The sequence below is a fragment of the Canis lupus genome, chromosome 6, assembly GCF_003254725.2.
Source record: "Canis lupus dingo isolate Sandy chromosome 6, ASM325472v2, whole genome shotgun sequence".
Taxonomy (NCBI): Eukaryota; Metazoa; Chordata; class Mammalia; order Carnivora; family Canidae; genus Canis; species Canis lupus.
The window spans coordinates 54,982,259-55,002,301 of record NC_064248.1 but is presented as its reverse complement, the minus strand read 5'-3'; the positions used below and the strand labels follow the sequence as shown (position 1 = coordinate 55,002,301).

The 20,043-nt window shown below is 43.0% G+C and overlaps 1 protein-coding gene across 1 annotated transcript in view; it reads right to left on the bottom strand.

Annotated features, from left to right (window-relative positions):
• Positions 1-4,253: 4,253 nt before the first annotated feature.
• ABCA4 (ATP binding cassette subfamily A member 4) overlaps positions 4,254-20,043 on the bottom strand; it is a 128,119-nt gene continuing 112,329 nt past the window's right edge. Inside the window, 8 exon segments of the mRNA XM_049111658.1 lie at positions 4,254-4,645; positions 9,446-9,532; positions 10,847-11,096; positions 12,869-12,961; positions 13,047-13,150; positions 13,952-14,086; positions 16,864-17,005; positions 19,878-19,984. Coding sequence (XP_048967615.1) covers positions 4,640-4,645; positions 9,446-9,532; positions 10,847-11,096; positions 12,869-12,961; positions 13,047-13,150; positions 13,952-14,086; positions 16,864-17,005; positions 19,878-19,984 — 924 coding nt within the window. The 3' untranslated portion in view covers positions 4,254-4,639.

Genomic DNA, 20,043 nt, shown 5'->3' with positions numbered 1-20,043 from the left:
AGGCAAAAAGTAGTAAAGGTAGTGGAGATAGGACAGTGATAAAATCAAAATAAGAGGGACAGCTGGGAACAACCTAGTGATGCTAGAAGCTGCATCTTGGCACCTGGCCAAATGCAGAGCGTGACGGGAGGAGGGGGGAGGAGAAGGGGGAGGAAGAGAAGGATGGTGACTGAGATTTTGTGCCTTAGGATGGGGAGAAAAGTCATTCCTATAAGAGAAGAAAACGATCAGGTCAGAATCTGAGAGAGTAATGATAATTAAAAATTTTTTAAAGTATAAAGTAGCCTTATAATTGCCTAGCATTCTGTAGTTCTCAAGGCTTATGTCTTTTTAGTGGTAAATACCACTAGGTACTCCAAAAAGGGGAAACTTTCTTCAAAGAGGAGACTAAAAATGAATGCAGATTTCCTGGTTCTTCCCTGACATTTTTGCCTGAGATCCCAAATTTAAAAATTAATCAATCTATTGACCATGCTATTTTGTTTCTTTAGAGCTTCTTCATCAGCTGAGGCAATGGACATGGATATTTGGGGCCAGGCCCTTAGATACTGCTTTAGGCAGGAATTGATGCTATGCCCATAAGATATCTTGTTGCATGAGATGCAGCAGATGTGAAGCAGGTAAAAAGCCAGGCTCAGTGACACTTTCCTGTAGGCTGGCTGCTGTTGGTTGTTATCCATTAGGATCTTTTTGTATTTTGGAGCATCAACCAACCCTGGATATCTAAAATGATAGTTTCTGAGCTTGAAAATAATTCCCATTCTCCATCCTGAGAATTATCTTTGCTCAATTGGAGTTAAAGTCCCTACTGTATAACAGGGAAAAGATAGCAAGGGGTCTGGGGGTCCCTAAAAGGCATTTAGAGCTGCTTTTGATATCCTTCTAATACTAACTCTGCTTACTCACTGGAACAGGTGGGACAATATGGCCTGTGGGCCAAATCCAGCCTCACCCATTCCATTGGGTAATGTCTACAGCTTCTGTGCCACAGCAGCCAAGCTGAGTGTTTCAACCAGAGACTATATGACCTGCAAAGTTGAAAATATTTACTATCTTTACAGAAAGTGTGTTGACCCCTGCATAAGAATGTTAACACCATGAAAACAGAGGCTGCGTTTTCTCTGCTGCTTCATTCCCAGAAAATGAAACACTGAATTCTTTTTCTGTTCCTCTTCTGCTCTCAGTTTCCTCTTTCTCTTCTTTCTTACTCCTTTGCTTCTCTGGCAGCAGTTAGTATCATTCAAGACCAAACAGACTTCCAGGCTCTGGTGGAAAACAAACATAGCATTACTGCTAAACTGTGTGCCTGGAATGCTGTCTGACCAGGTGGTATCTGTGCTGCGCTTTGTGGATGAAATGTGCTCTGAAACTGACCATGACACAAGACTATGGGATTTGGTAATAGCAAGCTGTGGTTCCTTATGAACATTACAAGTGTACAAGAACAAGAGGATGACTAGTTTAGGCAAAGTCTCACAAGACATATACATCTGAATCTAAATATCAGGCACCTGCCCAGCAAGCTGAGTATGTGTCATGGTGAGCTTTGGGAAAGGCTCTGAGGAGAGTACCTTTTGGGAGTCCTCATGCCATATATGTTTCAGTTCTTTAGGTATATCAGTGAAGCTAACAAACTACTCAATAATGACCATGATGATATAGGTTCAAATTCTGACTTCTTGGTTTCCATGGAGCTCCACATTGGGCTATGTTGGTATAGAGCCAGCTGCCTCATGGCTTCCCTCCCTTTCCTGCTTTCCCAGTGGGTCTTATGTGCCACAGATAGACATGGCCTAGCCAGGCCCTACAAGCAGACTTCAGGACATTTGAGACGGGAATTCCAGAGTTCTGGGTCTGATGGGCCCATCTCATTGGACATGGGAATGAACTAACTGGAGAAGGACCAGAGTGGGGCATGCAGGGAAGGCTGCATGGCCAGCCAAGGAATTTGATCTTTGGGGGGACTTGGTTTCCTTTTCCAATAAGACAGTGAAAAACAAATAATTATATAAGGGCTTAGTATTTGAGCACTGAGTTATTTTGCAGTTCCACAAACCTGTGGTTCTATGCATCTGAAACTTCTAGTACCTAAGCTTTCCCCAACTTGACAACCACCTTGGACATGTTGTAGCCATTCTGCCCTATATATATCAGGAATCACAAACTATTAGTCTCAGGATCTGCTGAGGCACTGAATTACCATGTTGAGGAAACCAAGTCCCACATAGCTTGGGCCCAGCGGTCTAAGTCTTTCTGGTGCCTGAAACAGCTGTCCCATCAAGGTGACATTGCCATATTTCTAGGGGACACCTTCTTCCCTTTCATAAGCTTTGCAGGCCTACTGGTACAGAACTCTTATTGGCCCCAGGGCAAGAAACCTGGAAATCTTTCTTTCAGGCCCAAAGCTTGTTGCCTGCTCCACTTTTCCCTTACTGTCTAGTAAGGGAAGGAGCGCCATAAGAGCAGGCACAAATGAAGCTTTCTATGAGTTTTACTCAGAGTAAAAGGGATTCTCTTTTGATTTCCACTATTCCAAAATCTCGAGCTCCCCAAAGAATTGGAACTCGAGAAGATCTGGCAACAAGTCATATTCCTGGAATATCTCCTGAGTGGTCTTGTTTTCTGAATTGACTCATCACTTTGTCTTCCTCTTCTTTGTAAATCTCCGTTATTAAACCAGATTGGGAGACCTTTCAATAGAGTAACATGTTCTCAGATTTGAGCCACACTTCCAATGTGAATTATCCTTAAACCAAAAGAAGTATGGACGTGCCTCCTCCTCCTTGATTTTTTTTTCCTGCTTTTGTTCTGTGATTGTTTTTTTTTTTTTTTTTATACCATAGCATCGCTGTTCATCTACCTGCCCTTTGCTGCTGTCTTTAGCTTCTTGGACCTTCTTCTTTTCATATTCTTTTCTTTGCTGGGTTTTTAGAGTGTTCAATTCAGCAAGTCATTGTTGAGTGTTTTTTTGTGTGTCAGGAGCTAAGGAAAATGAGAAAAAAAGACAAAAACATTGCCAGTGGAGACCTCAGGTGTAGTAGAGACAGCTATACTGAGCTTCCCTCTCCCAGGCAGGGTGGGATTTTCCCCATATCTTCCCTGGATGCCTTCCTAAAGCCACCACAAATGAGTGCTTGTAGCCCCCAACCACCACCACCATAGTCTCCTCCCCTGTGATCTGGTAGTTGCTGGTTTAAATAACAAAACCAGCCAGAATGCAAGGGCCTGTGGTAAGAGTCAACAGCACACTGGGTTTCCTCAACCTATTTTAATTCTAGTTAAAAGGGTTTTATGGCTTGGGTCATCGGTAGAATAAAAAAAAGTTAAAACCAGATTAAGCTATGAGGCTACCAAAGTGGTTTTGTAAACTCTGTAGTTACCTCTTAAGCATTATTATGTGCAAAGGAGCAAGCCAGTACCTGTGCAGGATTTAAAGTTGTGTAGCCCTCTGCCTCTGGGGAGGCACGGAAGCCTCCTTGAGGAGGGAAAGTAGGTCACCACCTCATGTTTGCTTTCTTTCACTTGCCCTTCTCAGGAACAGTTACTGGGTCTCAGCATTTCTCTTTACTGCTGTCCTACCTCCCCCCAGGACTCTGGATTATACCCCTGGTGTGATATGCCACTGCTGTAGAAAGTGCTTGAACTATATGGACCCTATAGATAAGACCACCTTGGCAAGGTGCTGTTTGGTCTCCTTGTCCACAAGTCTTTTGAAATAGTTTAAAACAATTATGTTCTGATTCTTCATGAGTTTTTCTGCAAATAATTAGATGTCCTGTGAAACACTACTCCCTAACCTCCCTGGAGAAGATACACACATCAGCACTGTGGAAATGGCATGGTACTATATGACACTTCTAACCAGTTCCAAAGACATGCTGGATCTCATGACCAACCAAGCATCCACTCTCACTTACCCTTGCCTCCTTGTCTCCTGTCCCAATTATACCTATGAGGCAGGCACTCAAATAAGCTGGGCAAATAGATTCAGGCAATACCCACCTGACAATGGATAATATATATGTGCATTACCAGTTGGGTGTTTTCTTCAAACCCTACAAACAGACTTGACATGGACCATCAAGACCAGTCCATTCACTTCCACCCTACCGTTGCAGAATCTTGCCATGACTAGTACTTCTGTGGCAATAACTCTTATAGAAGCTTACTCAGTGACAGGAAGCTACATAGGCACAAAGGATGTCTAAATACCAGATGGTGCACACCAGGGGGATGAGTGAATTCAAATGGTCTGTGATAAGTACATTTGTACTTTATTTTCTCCTTAAAAATAACACACACACACACACACACACACACACACACACACACGAAAGTAGATCCACTGAAAATGAGAGTGATAGTGCTACTAGGTCAGGCTGGGGTTTCTCCTTCTGTGGTCTGCATAAGAACGGTTTTGCATTTGTTTGGCTGGGTCAGTTTCCCCATCAGGTGTTCCAGGGGAGCAAGTCAAGTTTGGTTTCTTTCTGAAAGAGCCCCCTTTGGAGTTTGCTGAGGGCCTGCATGTGTTTGTTTCTGCTGCTGAGGTGGTCCAATCAGATGACCATATGGCAAAGGCTCCTGCCTTTTGGGCTGCCCAGAGTTTCTTCTCAGCTCTAGTGAATGAGTATTTTGGAGATCAGACCTGTGGAAGGAGATCAGATGGACTCTTGTCATCATAGTCATTTTTTGAAGAGATGATACATCAGCTTTTATTTTATTTTATTTTTTATTTTATTTTTTAAAGACTTATTTATTCATGAGAGACACAGAGAGAAGGCAGAGACATAGGTAGAGGGAGAAGCAGGTCCCCTAATGTCGGTACCCTAATGTGGGACTTGATCTCGGATCCCAGGATCACGACCTGAGCCAAAGGCAGATGCTCAACCACTGGGTGGCTCAACCACTGAGCCACGCAGGTGTCCTGGTACATCAACTTTTCAATTTTAAAAGTTAAATACTTGTTGATCAATTGCTGAAGGAAGCTCAGTGGAGGATCTTGTGATTTTGTCAGATCTCCAAGGTTATGGGCTATGCTTGTTTCCTTTTCTGTGAAAAAGTTGGACCAGATGACCTCTCAGGGCCTTCTAGCTCTATGGTGTAGATGTTATAAGGACTCATGCCATATGTGTGCACATGCTTGCCTCTTAGAGGGAAACTGCACCCTCTGTGCAGTTTCCACAGATTGTCATAGTATCTTTTGGTTTGTTTTTAGCCTAAAATGTTATCATGCTCTTTCTGTCTTAAAAGTCATGTTAGGTCATTCATGAGGTACAAAATTCCCTTTGTGTAGTTCCTACAGAGGTGGCTCCTGGGGGGCATGAAAATCTGACAGGAGAATGAAAGGATAGGAGAAATTGGAGCAAGGGTTTAGGATAGCAGGTTCCAGATCAAAGCTCAGGCATTATGCCCAGCCCCTGGAGAAGTGGACACCTTTCTAACTGGAGAGACATGGTCTTTAAGTAGAATGTACAGGCTGAATTCCTACACTAGTTGTGGGAGGTAGGAGGAGTGTCAGCAAGGAGGGGGTTAGATGTAGGCCTGCCCAAATTTAGACAAAAAGTGATTTATCAATTATCTCGCTTAAAAATCACACATGCTCTTGAGAAGATGATTAATCTAACATTAAGGGCTAAGAACATTCTTTGAGGTGGGGCAAAGATCCCAGGCAAGGCTGCAGGTACTTCAGAAACTAATTGATAAAGATATGTTATATATGGAAACTCTTTAAAAATAAAGAAGGATCAGACTCAACCCCCCCCCAAATCCAATTAAAAATGGGCAGAGGGGGTCACATAGGTGCCTTAATTGGTTGAATGTCCAACTCTTGGTCTTGGCTCAAGTCATGATCTCAGGGTCGTGAGTTCAAGCCCTGTGTTGAGGCAAATAAATAAATAAATAATAAATAAATAAATAAATAATGAATGAATAATGCAGAGTACATGAATAGACATTTTTCCAAAGAAGACATACAAATGGCCAGCAGACACATGAAAAGATGTTCAACATCACTAATCATGAGCGAAATGCAAGTCAAACCCACAATGAGCTATCACCTCACACTAGTCAAAATGGCTAGTATCAAAAAGAAAAGAAATAATAAGTATTTGTGAAGATGTGGAGAAAAGGGAACCCTACTGCACTGTTGGTGGGAACATAAATTGGTGCAGCCACCGTGGAAACAGAAATAGCATATGATCCAGTAATTCTACTTTTGGTTATTTACCCAGAGTAAACAGAACACTAATCCAAAGGGATACATGCAGCCCTATGTTTATTGCAGCATTATTTACAATAGTCAAGATATAGAAGCAACCCAAGTGTCCACTGGTAAATGAATGGGTAAAGATGCGTATATTGCTGGTGAGCACAGCATAAGGTAGAGACAAGCTGAATCATTATACTGTACACCTGAAACTAATGTATCATTGTGTGCCACTACACTCAAAAAAAGAGAGATGTGACACATATACAGTGCAATATTATTCAGCTAAAAGAATGAAATTCTGCCATTTGTGATAACATGGATGGACCTAGAGGATATTATGTTAAAGGAAAGACAGAAAGGCAAATACCATGTGATTTTACTTAAATATGGAATCTAAAATTCAAAACAAATAAGCTAGAAACAGATTCATAAATAGAGAATAAACTGGTGGTTGCTGAGGGAAGGGGTCGGGGGGTGGGTGATATAGGTAAAGGAGATAAAGAGATACAAACTCTTAGTTGTAAAATACGAAAGTCATGGGGATGAAAAGTATAGCATAGAGAATATAGTCAATAATATTGTAACAGTGTTGTATTGTGACTGTGTTGAGCATTTGGTAATGTATATAATTGCCAAATCAGTTAAATCTTCACAATTTATGTTGTACACTAGAAACTAATATAATATTGTATGTCAACTACACTTCAATTAAAAAAAATGCAGATAAAAAAAAGATTAAGGGTGAGAAACTGAGCTGAGTTGTTCCTGCTTCTGGAAAATACATGTAATGGTCACTCAATTGTAAACACCTTTAGGATGTTTCTAAGTTGACTGATCATCTATCACCTAGTTATCTACCAAAACCTTGACCCTTATTTGTTTCCATAAAACAGATTGTGACATTCCACAAACTTCATCCCAAAAGATATTGTCCAGTACTGAGTCTTTTAAGAATTCCAAACATTCTTGATAACCAGATACACTGCTCTCTAGATAATGAAATGTTGGTGTGGTTCTCACTCATAGTTTGGGGCTGGGAAGCCACCAGCCGGCTGAACTTCCTCAAGCGGTGCTCTCATGTGTGTTTCGAGGCAAGTTTGAATGTTTTCTAGAATTTATTGAGAGAAACAACCTTTTTCTTGTTTGTAAGAGACATTAAGGGAAATTATTTTAAAGTGGTATAATGTAAACAAGATTGTAATTACAATTTGTTTCATGACATTCATTTGCATACAATGTTATACTAAAGAATTTTTGCAAACCTTGGTAAAGGTAATATGTCAGTAAGCAGGGTTAGGGTTTGAATCACAAATTTATTTATTTAATAAGAGTTTCCCTTTTATTTTTTAAAATGATTTTATTTATTTGACACACAAACACACAGAGAAAGAGAACAAACTGGGGGAGCAGCAGGAGGGAGAGAAGAAGCAGGGTCCTTGCTGAGCAGGGAGCCAGATGCTATGGGGGCTCGATCCCTGGACCCTGGGATCATGACCTTAGCCGAATTAAATGCTGTAGGTCACGGACCATCAGCACCCCTTACCTTAGCCCAGAGATGATCTAGTTTATCCCTCTGAGAAAGAATATACCAGGCTGAGGTAGGGAGACCATTGGTAGTTCTAGGAAATACTTTTGCTACCCAATGAGTTATAAAAGGGGTTCATCACTGCAAGTGGTTTTCAAAGAGTAATTTTCTACAGGCGTAAACAGCAAATACAAGATTTATAAAATGAGGAAGAGCAACTAGAAAATCTTAGTAGAACTAACATTCCCTGGACAGGAACCTCTACTTATGCATTTCTGGGTCCTCTGGAGATGGAGGTCAAGGTTAATCTTGCCCAGTAGCTGTTAGGTCTCTACTAGTCAAGAGGAAGGGGAAAAATTCATCGCAAGCATGGCTTTGCAAAGGAGTTATTTCAATCAGTGGCAAGATTCGTGGGTTTTTTGCAATTAAGAAACTGGTGGGAAGAACAAGAATTTTACAGGAAATAAGGTTTTGCACATCTTTGTTTATTGAAGAAATGTTTGATTTTATTCTCCAGGTAAGTTGGGACAGAATGGCTGAATTAATTTGTCCCTTTAAAGTCCCAGGCTTGGGGCACCTGGCTGGTTCAGTCAATAGAGCACATGACTTTCAATCTCAGGGTCATGAATTCAAACCCTACGTTGGACATGGAACTTACTTAAAAAAATTTCTTTTATGGCAGCCTGGGTGGCTCAGCGGTTTAGCGCTGCCTTCAGCCCAGGGCCTGATCTTGGAGACCCGGGATTGAGTCCCACATTGGGCTCCCTGCATGGAGCCTGCTTCTCCCTCTGCCTGTGTCTCTGCCTCTTTCTCTCTCTCTCTCTCTCTCTCTGTGTGTGTGTGTGTCTCTCATGAATAAATAAAATCTTAAAAAAAAATTCTTTTAAAGTTCCCAGGCTTAAGCCAAGGCACCTGGATACTGGCTCCTCTTCCAGTACTTTCTCTAGTGCTCTCTCTCTCTTTCTGGGGAATGGGGATGGGGTAGACATGCTCCTTACATGGAGCACCATGCCAGGGCAGGATCCTGTAGGTACCTAACCCAAGATTCATCACAGGCCAGGATATATACCTTCTATTATTTCTTCCTTCATCATCTTGATATATTTTTAAATTAATTTTTAAAGTAATCTCTATATCCAATGTGGGGCTTGAACTCACAACCCTAAGATCAAGAGTAACATGCTGCGCCAACTGAGCCAGCCAGGTACCCCTTAATATTTTTATACAGAACAAAGAGCTGTCTTCCTAAAACAGACAGTAATCTTTGCTCTAACCGAATATGTCCACCATTGAAATGGAGTGCTGGTTAATTTACTTCCTTTGAAACACAAACACATGAACAAAAACATAAGTGTCAAGTATCCAACAACCCAAACATTTAAAAATTCTCTCCTATTTTCCCTGCTTCATATTTCCAAAACCCAAGTCTTTTCACCATAAGCAAAAACATGTGGGAAGGTTCTTTTCAAAAATGCTCTCCCACGCCACCCAGATGGCTTCTCGATTATAAAAGGAACCTACACAACCCCTGACTGGACAGCTCCTCAATACAGAACTGCTGGGGAGTGGCAGAGATGTGGTGGGGATCTGGTATGAGTGGGACTCTCCGTGGGAGGTATATCTGGGCCTTGGGGCCCCTCAGGCCCAACTGACCAGTCCCTGAGCTGAGGATCTGCCTCAAACAGTAGACTATGGAAGAGTGGCAGGAATACCTTTGCTTGTCGGCTGGCTCCAGCGGCTCGAGGGTGCAGAGGGAGGTCATGAGTTTCAGTCTGCTGTTTAGCAAAATTCACAAATACCTGGGGAGGAGAGTAGGAGAGCAAGGATAGGTAGATGTTTCTAGAATAATGGTATCCTCCACCCACCCACTTTCTTTCTCTCTTCCGCAGTTAATGTACAGCCCTGCTAGAGCAGCTGTGTCCTGCAGGAGTGGAGGGGGGCCCACTCACAAAGCCTAGCCACCAGAGCCCATGACAGGGCTCCTTTCTTAGAATTCTGTCCTAAGTCAAAGGAATTCCCATGAGAGGATTCAAAGGACTCGGGGTAGATTCTCAGCTAGCAGCATCCTCCTAAACCTCTAAAGAAACTGACAACAACAACAACAAAACAAAAACAGAAGCAGAAGTCCCATCTCCTCTCTTTTCTGCTCTGTATTCAGTGTGCAGTATGACTGTGACTCCTGCTCCTGCCTTCATCTGCTGGCAGGAAGGTGCTGGTGAGCCAGTTCCCCAAAGGGTATATATGGAGACTTGCCTATTTCCACTGCTTTATTAGACTGTATTAAGGATGTTTATTTAAAACAAACAAATAGGCAACAGCAAAACCCCCAGAAATAACTCAAATGTCCAAGTGGATGAACGGATAATGCGTTTAATGGATGCATTTAATGGACTACGACTCAGCCTTTAAAAGAAGGATATTCTGACACATGCTACAACATGGATGAACTGGGGGACATTATGTTAAGTGAAATAAGCTCAACACAAAATGACAGATACTATATGAGTCCACTTATATAAGGTATGTGGAGTAGTCAACAGAAAGTTGAACAGTAGTTACCAGTGGCTGGGGAAAGTGGTTAATGGGGAATTCTTGTCTAATGTATATACAGTTTCAGTTTAGGAAGATGAAAAATCTCTGGAAATGGATGGTGGTGATCCATTTCACAATAATGTGACTGTACTTAATGATACTGTACACTTAAGAATGGTTAATTATGTTATATTCACTTTGCCATTATATTAAAAAACCAAGTGATCATATTAAAAACCCTGATTCATGGCACAACGGCTTATAAAAAAAATCAACGAATTGAATGCTCTGAATGGGTCCATTTGATTGTATGTAAATTAAGCACCAATAACATTGATGTGAAGAGAAAAAAAAAAGTCACCACCACAACCCAGGAAGGATGAACTAAAGTCATAGTGTGGTAGGGAAAAATGATGTAAAGTCAATGAAATTTGCTGATGACTAAAATATTGTGGAAAACAATTTCTGACCTACTAAGCTTTACCCTAATGAACAGAGGAACCAGACGATTGAAAATCAGGTGTGCCAGCCCAGCCTGTGCACAGCCCCACTCTGCACGTGGTGTCCCTCGGGCAACTTGCCTGGTCCAGCGTGGTCTGCGTGACCGAGTACTCCTCAATGAGCAGGCTGTCCTTGTGGGAGATGAGCAGTCGGAAGATCCGGGCTAGGGAAGAGGAGGAGACCTGGAACTGGAGCATGTTGTAGTGTCTCTCCCTCTGTACGCTGCCCGGGAAGTTTCCCTGGAAGAACTGCTCCACCGGATTCAAGTCAGGAAGCAAGTCTTCCTTTGGGGATTTGATTTTCATTGTGACAATGTAGCCATCTCCAAACCTAGGGGACATGCATGGTGGCATGGCACAGGCTTGTTAGTGGCTGAGGTAATTCCAAAGTAAGGAATAGATTCACCAAAAATATTGGGGGTTAAAGGCCTATACTACAAACCTTGTGTGCATGTTTAAAACTAGTAGGAAAAAGCCTGTGACAGTTCCTGAAAAATAGTTTGATACTAGTTTTTAGAGGTCTAAATGTGTGGTGAAGTGAGTCGCCAGACCTGTGACAGCTTCCTGTGTCCAACTCCTGGAGACATGGATGTTCTCTGCTCCTTTCCCTCCCACATACTGCTGAAGTCAAAGGTGGTTTTTTAGCCCCTTAAGGAGATCACAATCACCCTGAAGGCCTATAGGACTAGCATTAGTAATGGAAATTGCTAATTACTTTCCATCAGTAATGGAAAGGCTTTCTCCTTCTTCAAAGAGATCCCCAGGAGGAACAAAGACTTGGGGAGGCAGTACTTCCAGAAAAATGGGAGCTGCTAGGGCAGGACCATCAGTGCTTCCCTCTTCCCCTCACCAGGTGAGCTGGTCACCCACATGTGGATACAGAATGGTCCACCAGGGAGTGTGTGCACAGCCAGCTAGAGTCCTTACATGCTTATGTCAGGGTATACTGTGTAAGTTATAATTTAGTTCAATACTCCTTCCATGACCAAGGGTTGTTCTCTATAATAAAATACAGCTTTCCTTTCAGCTCTGGAAAACTGACTGTCCCTCCAGATATGAGACATTCTCTTCTCACCTGTCCTACCATGAGGATATTGATGAGTGAGAGGGAAACCAGTAGGGAATCCTTCCACATCTCCTGCAGTTGGACCCAGGAAGCTATGACACGGGACTGGTGACCACATATGCTGACGTCTCCCTAGATATTTGTGCAGTCTCCAAGCTGTAGTTGCTCAAGAAATCATGGGTCAAATACCCAAATGCAGCTTAATCTACTAGACCTTCCTCTCAATCACTTATCTGCCCTGATGCATATGAAGGATGATGTGTCCTGTGCCACAGTCTCATGGGTACAAGACTAAGCATCTCGGCCTAGATAAGCTGGGTTATGTACTGTTCCTACAACCAACTAGCACAGTGACTTTTATATTCTGGGCTCTTAAAAAGTGTTTGTTAAATAAGTGAATGATAACTACAAATCTACCCTTCCTAGCTGATAAAGCATATCAGAATGCAAGGAAGCATGGCATTATCACCCTAATCTTATTTTAACTGACTGTTGGCTTGGCATTCAAACTATTATTAATAATGCATTATTACAGTAGTTTACAATTTATGGGGACAGGATAATCCTACAGAAGGTTACTGGCATGGTCACTTCTCAAATTCAGAAGCATAAACATGTCTGAAAGGAAAAACGATTCTACAGTTATTTGGTCTCCTAACCATCCCTATGTTGGTTATGGACTCTAATTAAACAGGTCATCAGTGCTGGATCTGTTGGGATAAATGGTAGGATAATGAGGCAATGGTAGTGACCCTCCCTCATCCCTGCCAGGGTCTGCCTATGCCCTAATCAGAACCCCATCTGGAGACTCAGGGAGTCCTCAAGCACAGGCAATTAGCCCAACATAGGGAAGTTTCTTTCAGCACAGCAGCTTTCTCTGTCTGCTGCTGTGGAACAAGGTCCAGACCACATGCCTTTCTACCCTTGGGATAAGGGCAGTAGGACCCTCCCAAGTGTCAGTAGACAGCACAGGGCCTGGCTGACCCCCCTCTACCCCCAACAAAGGTAACAAAGGTGAGCCCCCAGCATATCCTTACTTGTACTTGAGGTGCTGAATGGTGCCCAGACACTGAAAGGTGCCCTTTACCATGATGGCCAGCCGGGTACACAGAGCCTCACACTCCTCCATGCTGTGGGGCAGGAGAGAGGAGGTAAGGAGTAGAGAGGACTCCTGTCTGCCCACCTGTTCCACCCCAGCCCCTGGGAATCTCTTGCCTGTGGGATGTGAGGACCACAGCTCTCCCTTCTCTGATGATGCTCACAATGGTGTTCCACAACATGCGGCGTGCCTGGGGGTCCATCCCTGTGGTGGGCTCATCCTGTGGGGAGGCAGAGGGTAGGGAGTTGGGCCTGGAGCCAGCCTCTCTTGGTTATTGCACCCTCCTTGGCTGACTCCCTCTGAGCAGTTCTGCTCTCTGGCAGACAATGTACAAAGTGCCTCCCCAAGTGGTTAAGACTTGGGGAACCCAGTCTTCAGGTAGGGAAGGCAGGAGGTGATCCAGGAGAGTAAGAAGACATTACGCATACCCACTGACCCATTTCAGCCCATGAATGGGTTAAGGTTGATTAAGGCAACAGCAGAATTATCTTAAAAATAAAAAAAACCCAACAACCTTACACATATATTTGCAAGGAGGCAGAGAGATAGCCTGGGAGACTTTTATGAGTCACTCCCAAGCCTGTGACCCATACCCTCATATACCCCCAGACTGCATGGGCACAAGGGCCTTGGGTCTGGTGCAGCTCCAGTGAGAATCACATGAGCCCTTGATCCAGGCCAGTGTTCCTGCCCCCCTTCCATCCCAGGCTGACTTCTTCTAGCAGTGAAGAAGTCACTTCTTCTACTATCTGACCAGAGGGACTGACCTTCCCTGCTGTGAGCCTATGGGTCCACAAGGGACTTCCTAGGGGCTCAGAGTAAGAATATGTTGTGACTCTAGTTTCCCCCCAAGAGTTGTGAACTAGACACTGGGTTGATTTGCTCAAAACATGCAGGACAAGAAATAGTCTAGACGAAAACAGATCGCTGCATGTTCTAAATCTGTTGGCCCACCCACAGAGATGCAGCACTTGGTTTGCCCCTGAGCCCATCTGTCCCCACAGGTCCTGGTGGCTCTCACCAGCAGCACCAGAGGCGGGCAGCCCATCAATGCAATGGCGGTAGAGAGTTTCCGCTTGTTGCCTCCACTGTAGGTGCCGACCAGGCGATCTGCATAGAGAGACAGGCCCAGGCTCTGAATACTCCAGTTTGCCACCTAGGGAAGAGGAAGAAATCCTACTGTGGAAAGACAAACAAGCAAACCTCCATAATTCAGTCTTGGATTCCCAGATCTCACACCTGCAGGATGACAGACACAGCTAGGTTGAAAGGAGGCTACTTACTGGCTCATGGGGTGGTTAATGGACTGGGGGGCCAGATGTCTCCTTTCCATACTGTGCCTTACATAGCAGTGTGGCTTGCTGCTGCCCCAGAGAAATGACCTTCAGCCTTATGAAGAACAAGACAGTGCTTCTCACCCAGTGTCCCAGACTATGGATAAGGGTGGAAGAGTCCCAGGGTCTGATGGTGGGTCTTAGGCCTGATGCTTCCACCCTTTGACAGGGTCATACTTGAAGTCTCACACATCTCATATACACTTATCAAGCAACTGCTATGAGTCAGGCACTGTACTGGGCACTGGAGAATAATGGTGAACACAGCCATTGCTGTCGTACCCACAGATGGAGTGGGGGAAGACACACAATCAAAATAAACAGAATGACAGACTGTAATAGTGCTTTGAGGAAAATCAACAGGAAATTATGATAAAGAATACCAAGTGTGTGTGAGTGTAAATGTGCACAGGAAGAAAACTGGAGAAGTCTTTGGAGACAAGCCTACCCTGCTTCTGCCTTCTGTACTTTTGTGCCTCTGCCTCGATTGTTCTTCCCCTAGATAACCACATGGCACACTGTGGCAGCTCCTTTAGGTCTTCAGGGGTCACTTCCTCTGTGATGCTGGCTGGCCCTGTGCCCTCCCTACCAGAAGTGCAATCCCTCCCCCAACAATTCATCCCTACTTTATTTTCCTTTACTGACTTTTCACTCGTAAATGTACAGTATTATTATGTGTCCTTCCCACTAGAATGTAAGCTTCACTTTTAACTTCTTATTTGGAATAGTTTCCAACTTACAGAAATGTTTAAAAATAAGAATACAAAAACATTCATAAACACTTCACTCTTTTTCTCTCTCCCTCTCTTACGTGCACGCATGTGCACATGTGCATGGATACACACTCTCACACACACACATGATTTTTTCAGAGCTGTTTCTGCTAAGTTATATACTGTGGCCCTCTCTCCTTTAGGACGTTAGTACACTTTAGTGTGTACTTCCTAAGGAGAGGAATACTCTTACATAACCACAGGACAGCTTTACACAGTCAGTAAATTTAACATTGTTCTGATACTTTCATCTCATCTACCCTTCACAGTTTGCCAACTGGCCCAGTAATGTCTTTTGTGGCATTATTTACTATCCAGCACAGAATGCAGTCTAGTGTCCATTACTGTTATTGTGTCTACTTAGTTCTTGTGATCAGGAACATTTTCATAGCCTTTGTCTTTTGTGACCTTGATACTTTTGAAAATTACAGTCCCTGTATTTTTTTTAATAGAATGTTCCTTTGGAATTTATTTGATGTTTTCTCAAGATAAGATCCAGGTTACACATTCCCAATCAGAATATTATGCAGGAAAAGTTGTGTCCTTCTCAGGTATCATCTCTAGGGGCAGGACATGTCCAGATACCCCTCATAGGGGATGTTAATTTTGATCACCCAAATAAAGGTATTGTCTAATTTCTTCATTGTGAAATTATTATGCTTTCCCCTCACAACCAACAAGCATTCTGTGGGAGATACTTAGCTATACAAATATCTTGCTTTTCATAAAAAATTTTCCCTTGATTCTTGTGCAATCCAATCTTTACTATGATCACTGAAAAACGATTTTCCAACTCTGTAGTTTCTTCCACCCTAATCTGTTGGTTCTCAGCATTTGAGTATAGGCAAGAACTATCTTTGCTCTTATTTATTGATTTAACACTGTGAAGTTAGGAATTCCTATGTTTCCCCCGATGTTTTTTAATTTACCATGGTATTTATTATTTTGCTGTTCAAATTGTCCCATGTTTGGCTATTTAGGACACCCTTTAAGATGGTTCCTGTGTAGGTGTGACATGCCTTTTTTTTTTTTAAGCACTTTACTTTCTGGCTTAATAAGATGTTCCAGGCTCATTTGATACCTATTCTGTCCCAGCCCTGGAATTTGTCATTGCAACAGTGTTATAATAGCATTATATATATATATATATATATATATATATATAATATTATAGATGGTAGCTACCCTTCTGGTGGGTAATGCTTAAAGTATGGAGTTATCAAAGCACTGTTATACACCTGAAACTAATGTAACATTGTATGTCAACTATATACTGAAATAGAAAATAGTGGAGGAGAAAAGTAGAATTCTACATGTGCTCTTTTGCCCTTTGCTTTTTTTTACTTAACAATATCTCTTGGAAGTAACTCCAGATCAGTTCAGAGAGATTTTCTGTGTATGTGTGTATGTGTTTAACAGCTGCATTTATTATGTGTCTATACCATAAATTGTTCAATCAATGTCCTATGCCTGAATATTTAGGTAGTGTCCAGTGTTTTGTGACTACTAATGCAATGAATAACCTTGTGCATATGCATTTTGCACTGTGGGAGGTATATCTTTGGGGTAAATTCCCAGAAGTAGGATTGCTGAATCAAAGGGTAAATGCATATATTATATTATTTATGGAGCCAGGGATTTTCTTGTTTTGTTTGCTGCTAAGCCTCCATCTTCTACAACAATATTTGGCATATAGTAGACACACAGAAAGCATTTGTTGAGTGGACAGCATGCTCCAACTTTCCCATCTCTAAATAAATTCACTCTCATGAAAGAGGCTTAGGGTTTACGAAACTCCTGAGTGCCAACAAGAAACCATTTTTTACCCTTTCAATTTCATCTGCTGGTACACCTCGGAGCCGGGCATAAAGGTAAAGATGTTCTCGCCCTGTGAGCAGATCATCAACTGCATCAAACTGAGGACAGTAGCCCATACTTTGGTGGACGTCAGATATATTAGTTAAAATACTGCAAGAAGAAAAAGCAATTAGCAAGTTTCCTTCAAAGGGGGATGGGGACAAGAGAGCTAGGGCTGGAAAACTGCCAATAGGATAAGCAAGCTATCTCTTCTCTTCTGCTTTGCTTCAGAAATGTGCACAACATTTCTAAATCAAAGCAGGGACCCTTTGTTTAGAAAATGATGAACTGAAATTCTGAGCTTTGAATCCAATAGATCTTTCCAAGTTTCTCTGTCTATAAACTGAATACCTGTTATTCAAAGGTATTGAATAGTTTTGGAATGGATCACCTCATATGTGGGTTTATTTTATTTATTTATTTTTAAAGATTTTATTTATTTATTTGTGAGAGACACACACACACACACACAGAGACAGAGACACAGGCAGAGGGAGAAGCAGGCCCATGCAGGGAGCCTGACGTGGGACTCGATCTCAGGTCTCCAGGATCACACCCCGGCTGAAGGCAGTGCTAAACCTCTAAGCCACCCAGGCTGCCCAACATATGTGGGTTTAAAAACAAAGGGAAGATCAGGCTTTAAAAAATGACTGGTGAGGGGCTCCTGGATGGTTCAGTCTGTTATGTGTCCGACTTGTGATTTCAGTTCAGGTCATGATCTCATGGGTCTTGGGATCAAGCCTTGCATTGGGCTCCTCACTCAGTGAGGAGTCTGCTTGAGATTCTCTCTCTCCCTCACCCTCTGCCCCTCCCCCCATTCAGTACACACTCCCTCTCTTTCTCTAAAATAAATAGATCTTTAACAGAAAAAAGTAAAAGAGGGATCCCTGGGTGGCGCAGCGGTTTGGCGCCTGCCTTTGGCCCAGGGCGTGATCCTGGAGACCCGGGATCGAATCCCACGTCGGGCTCCCAGTGCATGGAGCCTGCTTCTCCCTCTGCCTATGTCTCTGCCTCTCTCTCTCTCACTGTGTGCCTATCATAAATAAATAAAATAAAATAGAAAAAAAAAAAGAAAAAAGAAAAAGAAAATGACCAGTGATTTCTGATCCCTTTCAGACATTTGGGAAGTAACTAGAAAAGATGCAGCATCCTAAAGAAAGTAAACTTCTCCATTTGGGTTTATTGGCAGAGATACAGTAAATGAAAGAGGAACCAGTCAGATCAGTACCCAGAGCAAGAGACTGGCAGGGAACAAAGAAGAAGTGAATTGAGTTCTATCAACTCCCTTTGATTCCCACTAGAAAATACAACTCCCTTTCTCTCCCACAAGAAGACACATTGCCTTGATGAAAAAAATAAATTATCTAATCTGGTCTAATCTCTCCCTGCTCTTCCTGCTTCACTTGTAGCTTAAAAGATGGATGCAATAGGATGGGACAGAGAGGTGCTATGCAGTCTCTCCCACTATAACAAAAAGTACTTCAGTATGACTGGGCCAATTAAAACTACCCAGGGAAGCAAGGAGAGTACTTTGCCAAATTCATGGGAGTTGTACTACTAGAGAAACCCAATCCTGTATCTTAAACCTACAGCTGTGCTCTAGTTTCCACCTCATCTAGCTTCCATCTTCTAGGCATCAGGGACATCAGGCTGTGTCTTGCTTGGACTTGTGTCACTTGATGTTTTATGGTAAGTCCTATTATATCCTCCTGCCTGCTATTCTTTGGTCCCTCAAGATGCCTTTTGCTACCACTGTCAAATTATTTGCTTGGTTGTAGGCTAAGCTGGATCTGCAGATGAAACAGATTTGGCCACAGCCTGACTTCACTCCGGCTTGTTCTTTTGCAAGCAGACCCAACAGGGATGGATGGGGAAGATCAGAGAACCAAATTCATCCTGTCTGAGCCATGTCCAGTGAGCCTGAAGCCATATTGCTGAGGATGGCTCCCAGGTGAGGGAAGGAGGCCTCAGTCAGGCAGATGCTGAGCAGAAGTCAGCACTGCCTAACTCTACTTATAAACCAGGGCAGAGGGGTCCTCCAGGCACTTCTAATGCCTATGAGCTTTGCTGTTCAGGGAGCAGCCTGGGAAGTGGCAAGCAGCATAGGCTCACATTCCTGACCCTGTGCCACAGAGGACCAGTCTGTTTACTCACACCTTATTACAGAGAGCAGCAGGCACTTTCCAGAATCCAAGGACACATGCCAGTTTTTCCTTTATAAAGGCTCCTTAGCCTGGCCAAGCCAAGCATCAGCACAGAAATAGCCAAATCAGACTAAAGTCCCTGAAGGCTCTTCAACCAGTCCCCATCTAGAAACTCAAACCAAAGAAAGGATGCTTCATCACAGAGGTTCTTAACCTGGGACCCAGGGATCCTGCAGGATCATAAATGTACTTCAGGCCTCAGTAAATTCCTTTAAACTCTTTGCAAAAATGTATGGAGGGAGATAATAGGGGGATGATGGTGTGTGTGCATGTGTGTGTGCGTGTGTGTGTCTTTTTAAGATTTTATTTTTTTCAAGTAATCTCTACACCCAGTGTGGGGCTCAAACTTACAACCTCACGATCAAGAGTCACATGCTCTACCAAATGAGCTAGGCAGGTGCCCCAATAATGGCCTATTTTTATAGGAAGAAAGAAAAAAAAAAAGGAAGAAAGTACAAGTGTTCATCAGGTGCTCAAAGGAGTCTATAACCCCAAAAAGACTAAGAACCACTGACTTAGTGCTTTACAGAAGTTTCCAAGAACCCATGCTTACAGGGGCATGTCTTAACAGTCATAATTCAATTCAATTTTCCAGACAGTCTACGTCTTGTGCTTTCTGGACTGTGCTCTCTTAGAGGCCTACTCTTCTGCACAGATCTTCCATGCACTCAGAGTCATCCTCAGTGCAGGGTCTCACGTTCATTCTCCTTATGCTGCGATGGGAACATGGCCCTGGGCCTGGGAGAGACACCCTGAGATGGGATGAGCAGGACACTCACCTCTTGCCTGCTATAGTGGCGTCACCTGAGGTCACTGTGGTGTCCCCAGTAAGCATCTTGAATGTAGTTGTTTTGCCAGCTCCATTCACTCCCAGAAGACCAAAGCACTGAGGGAGAAGACACAGAAATGGCCTCATCCTAGAGCCCAAGAGGCCCAAAGAGGATA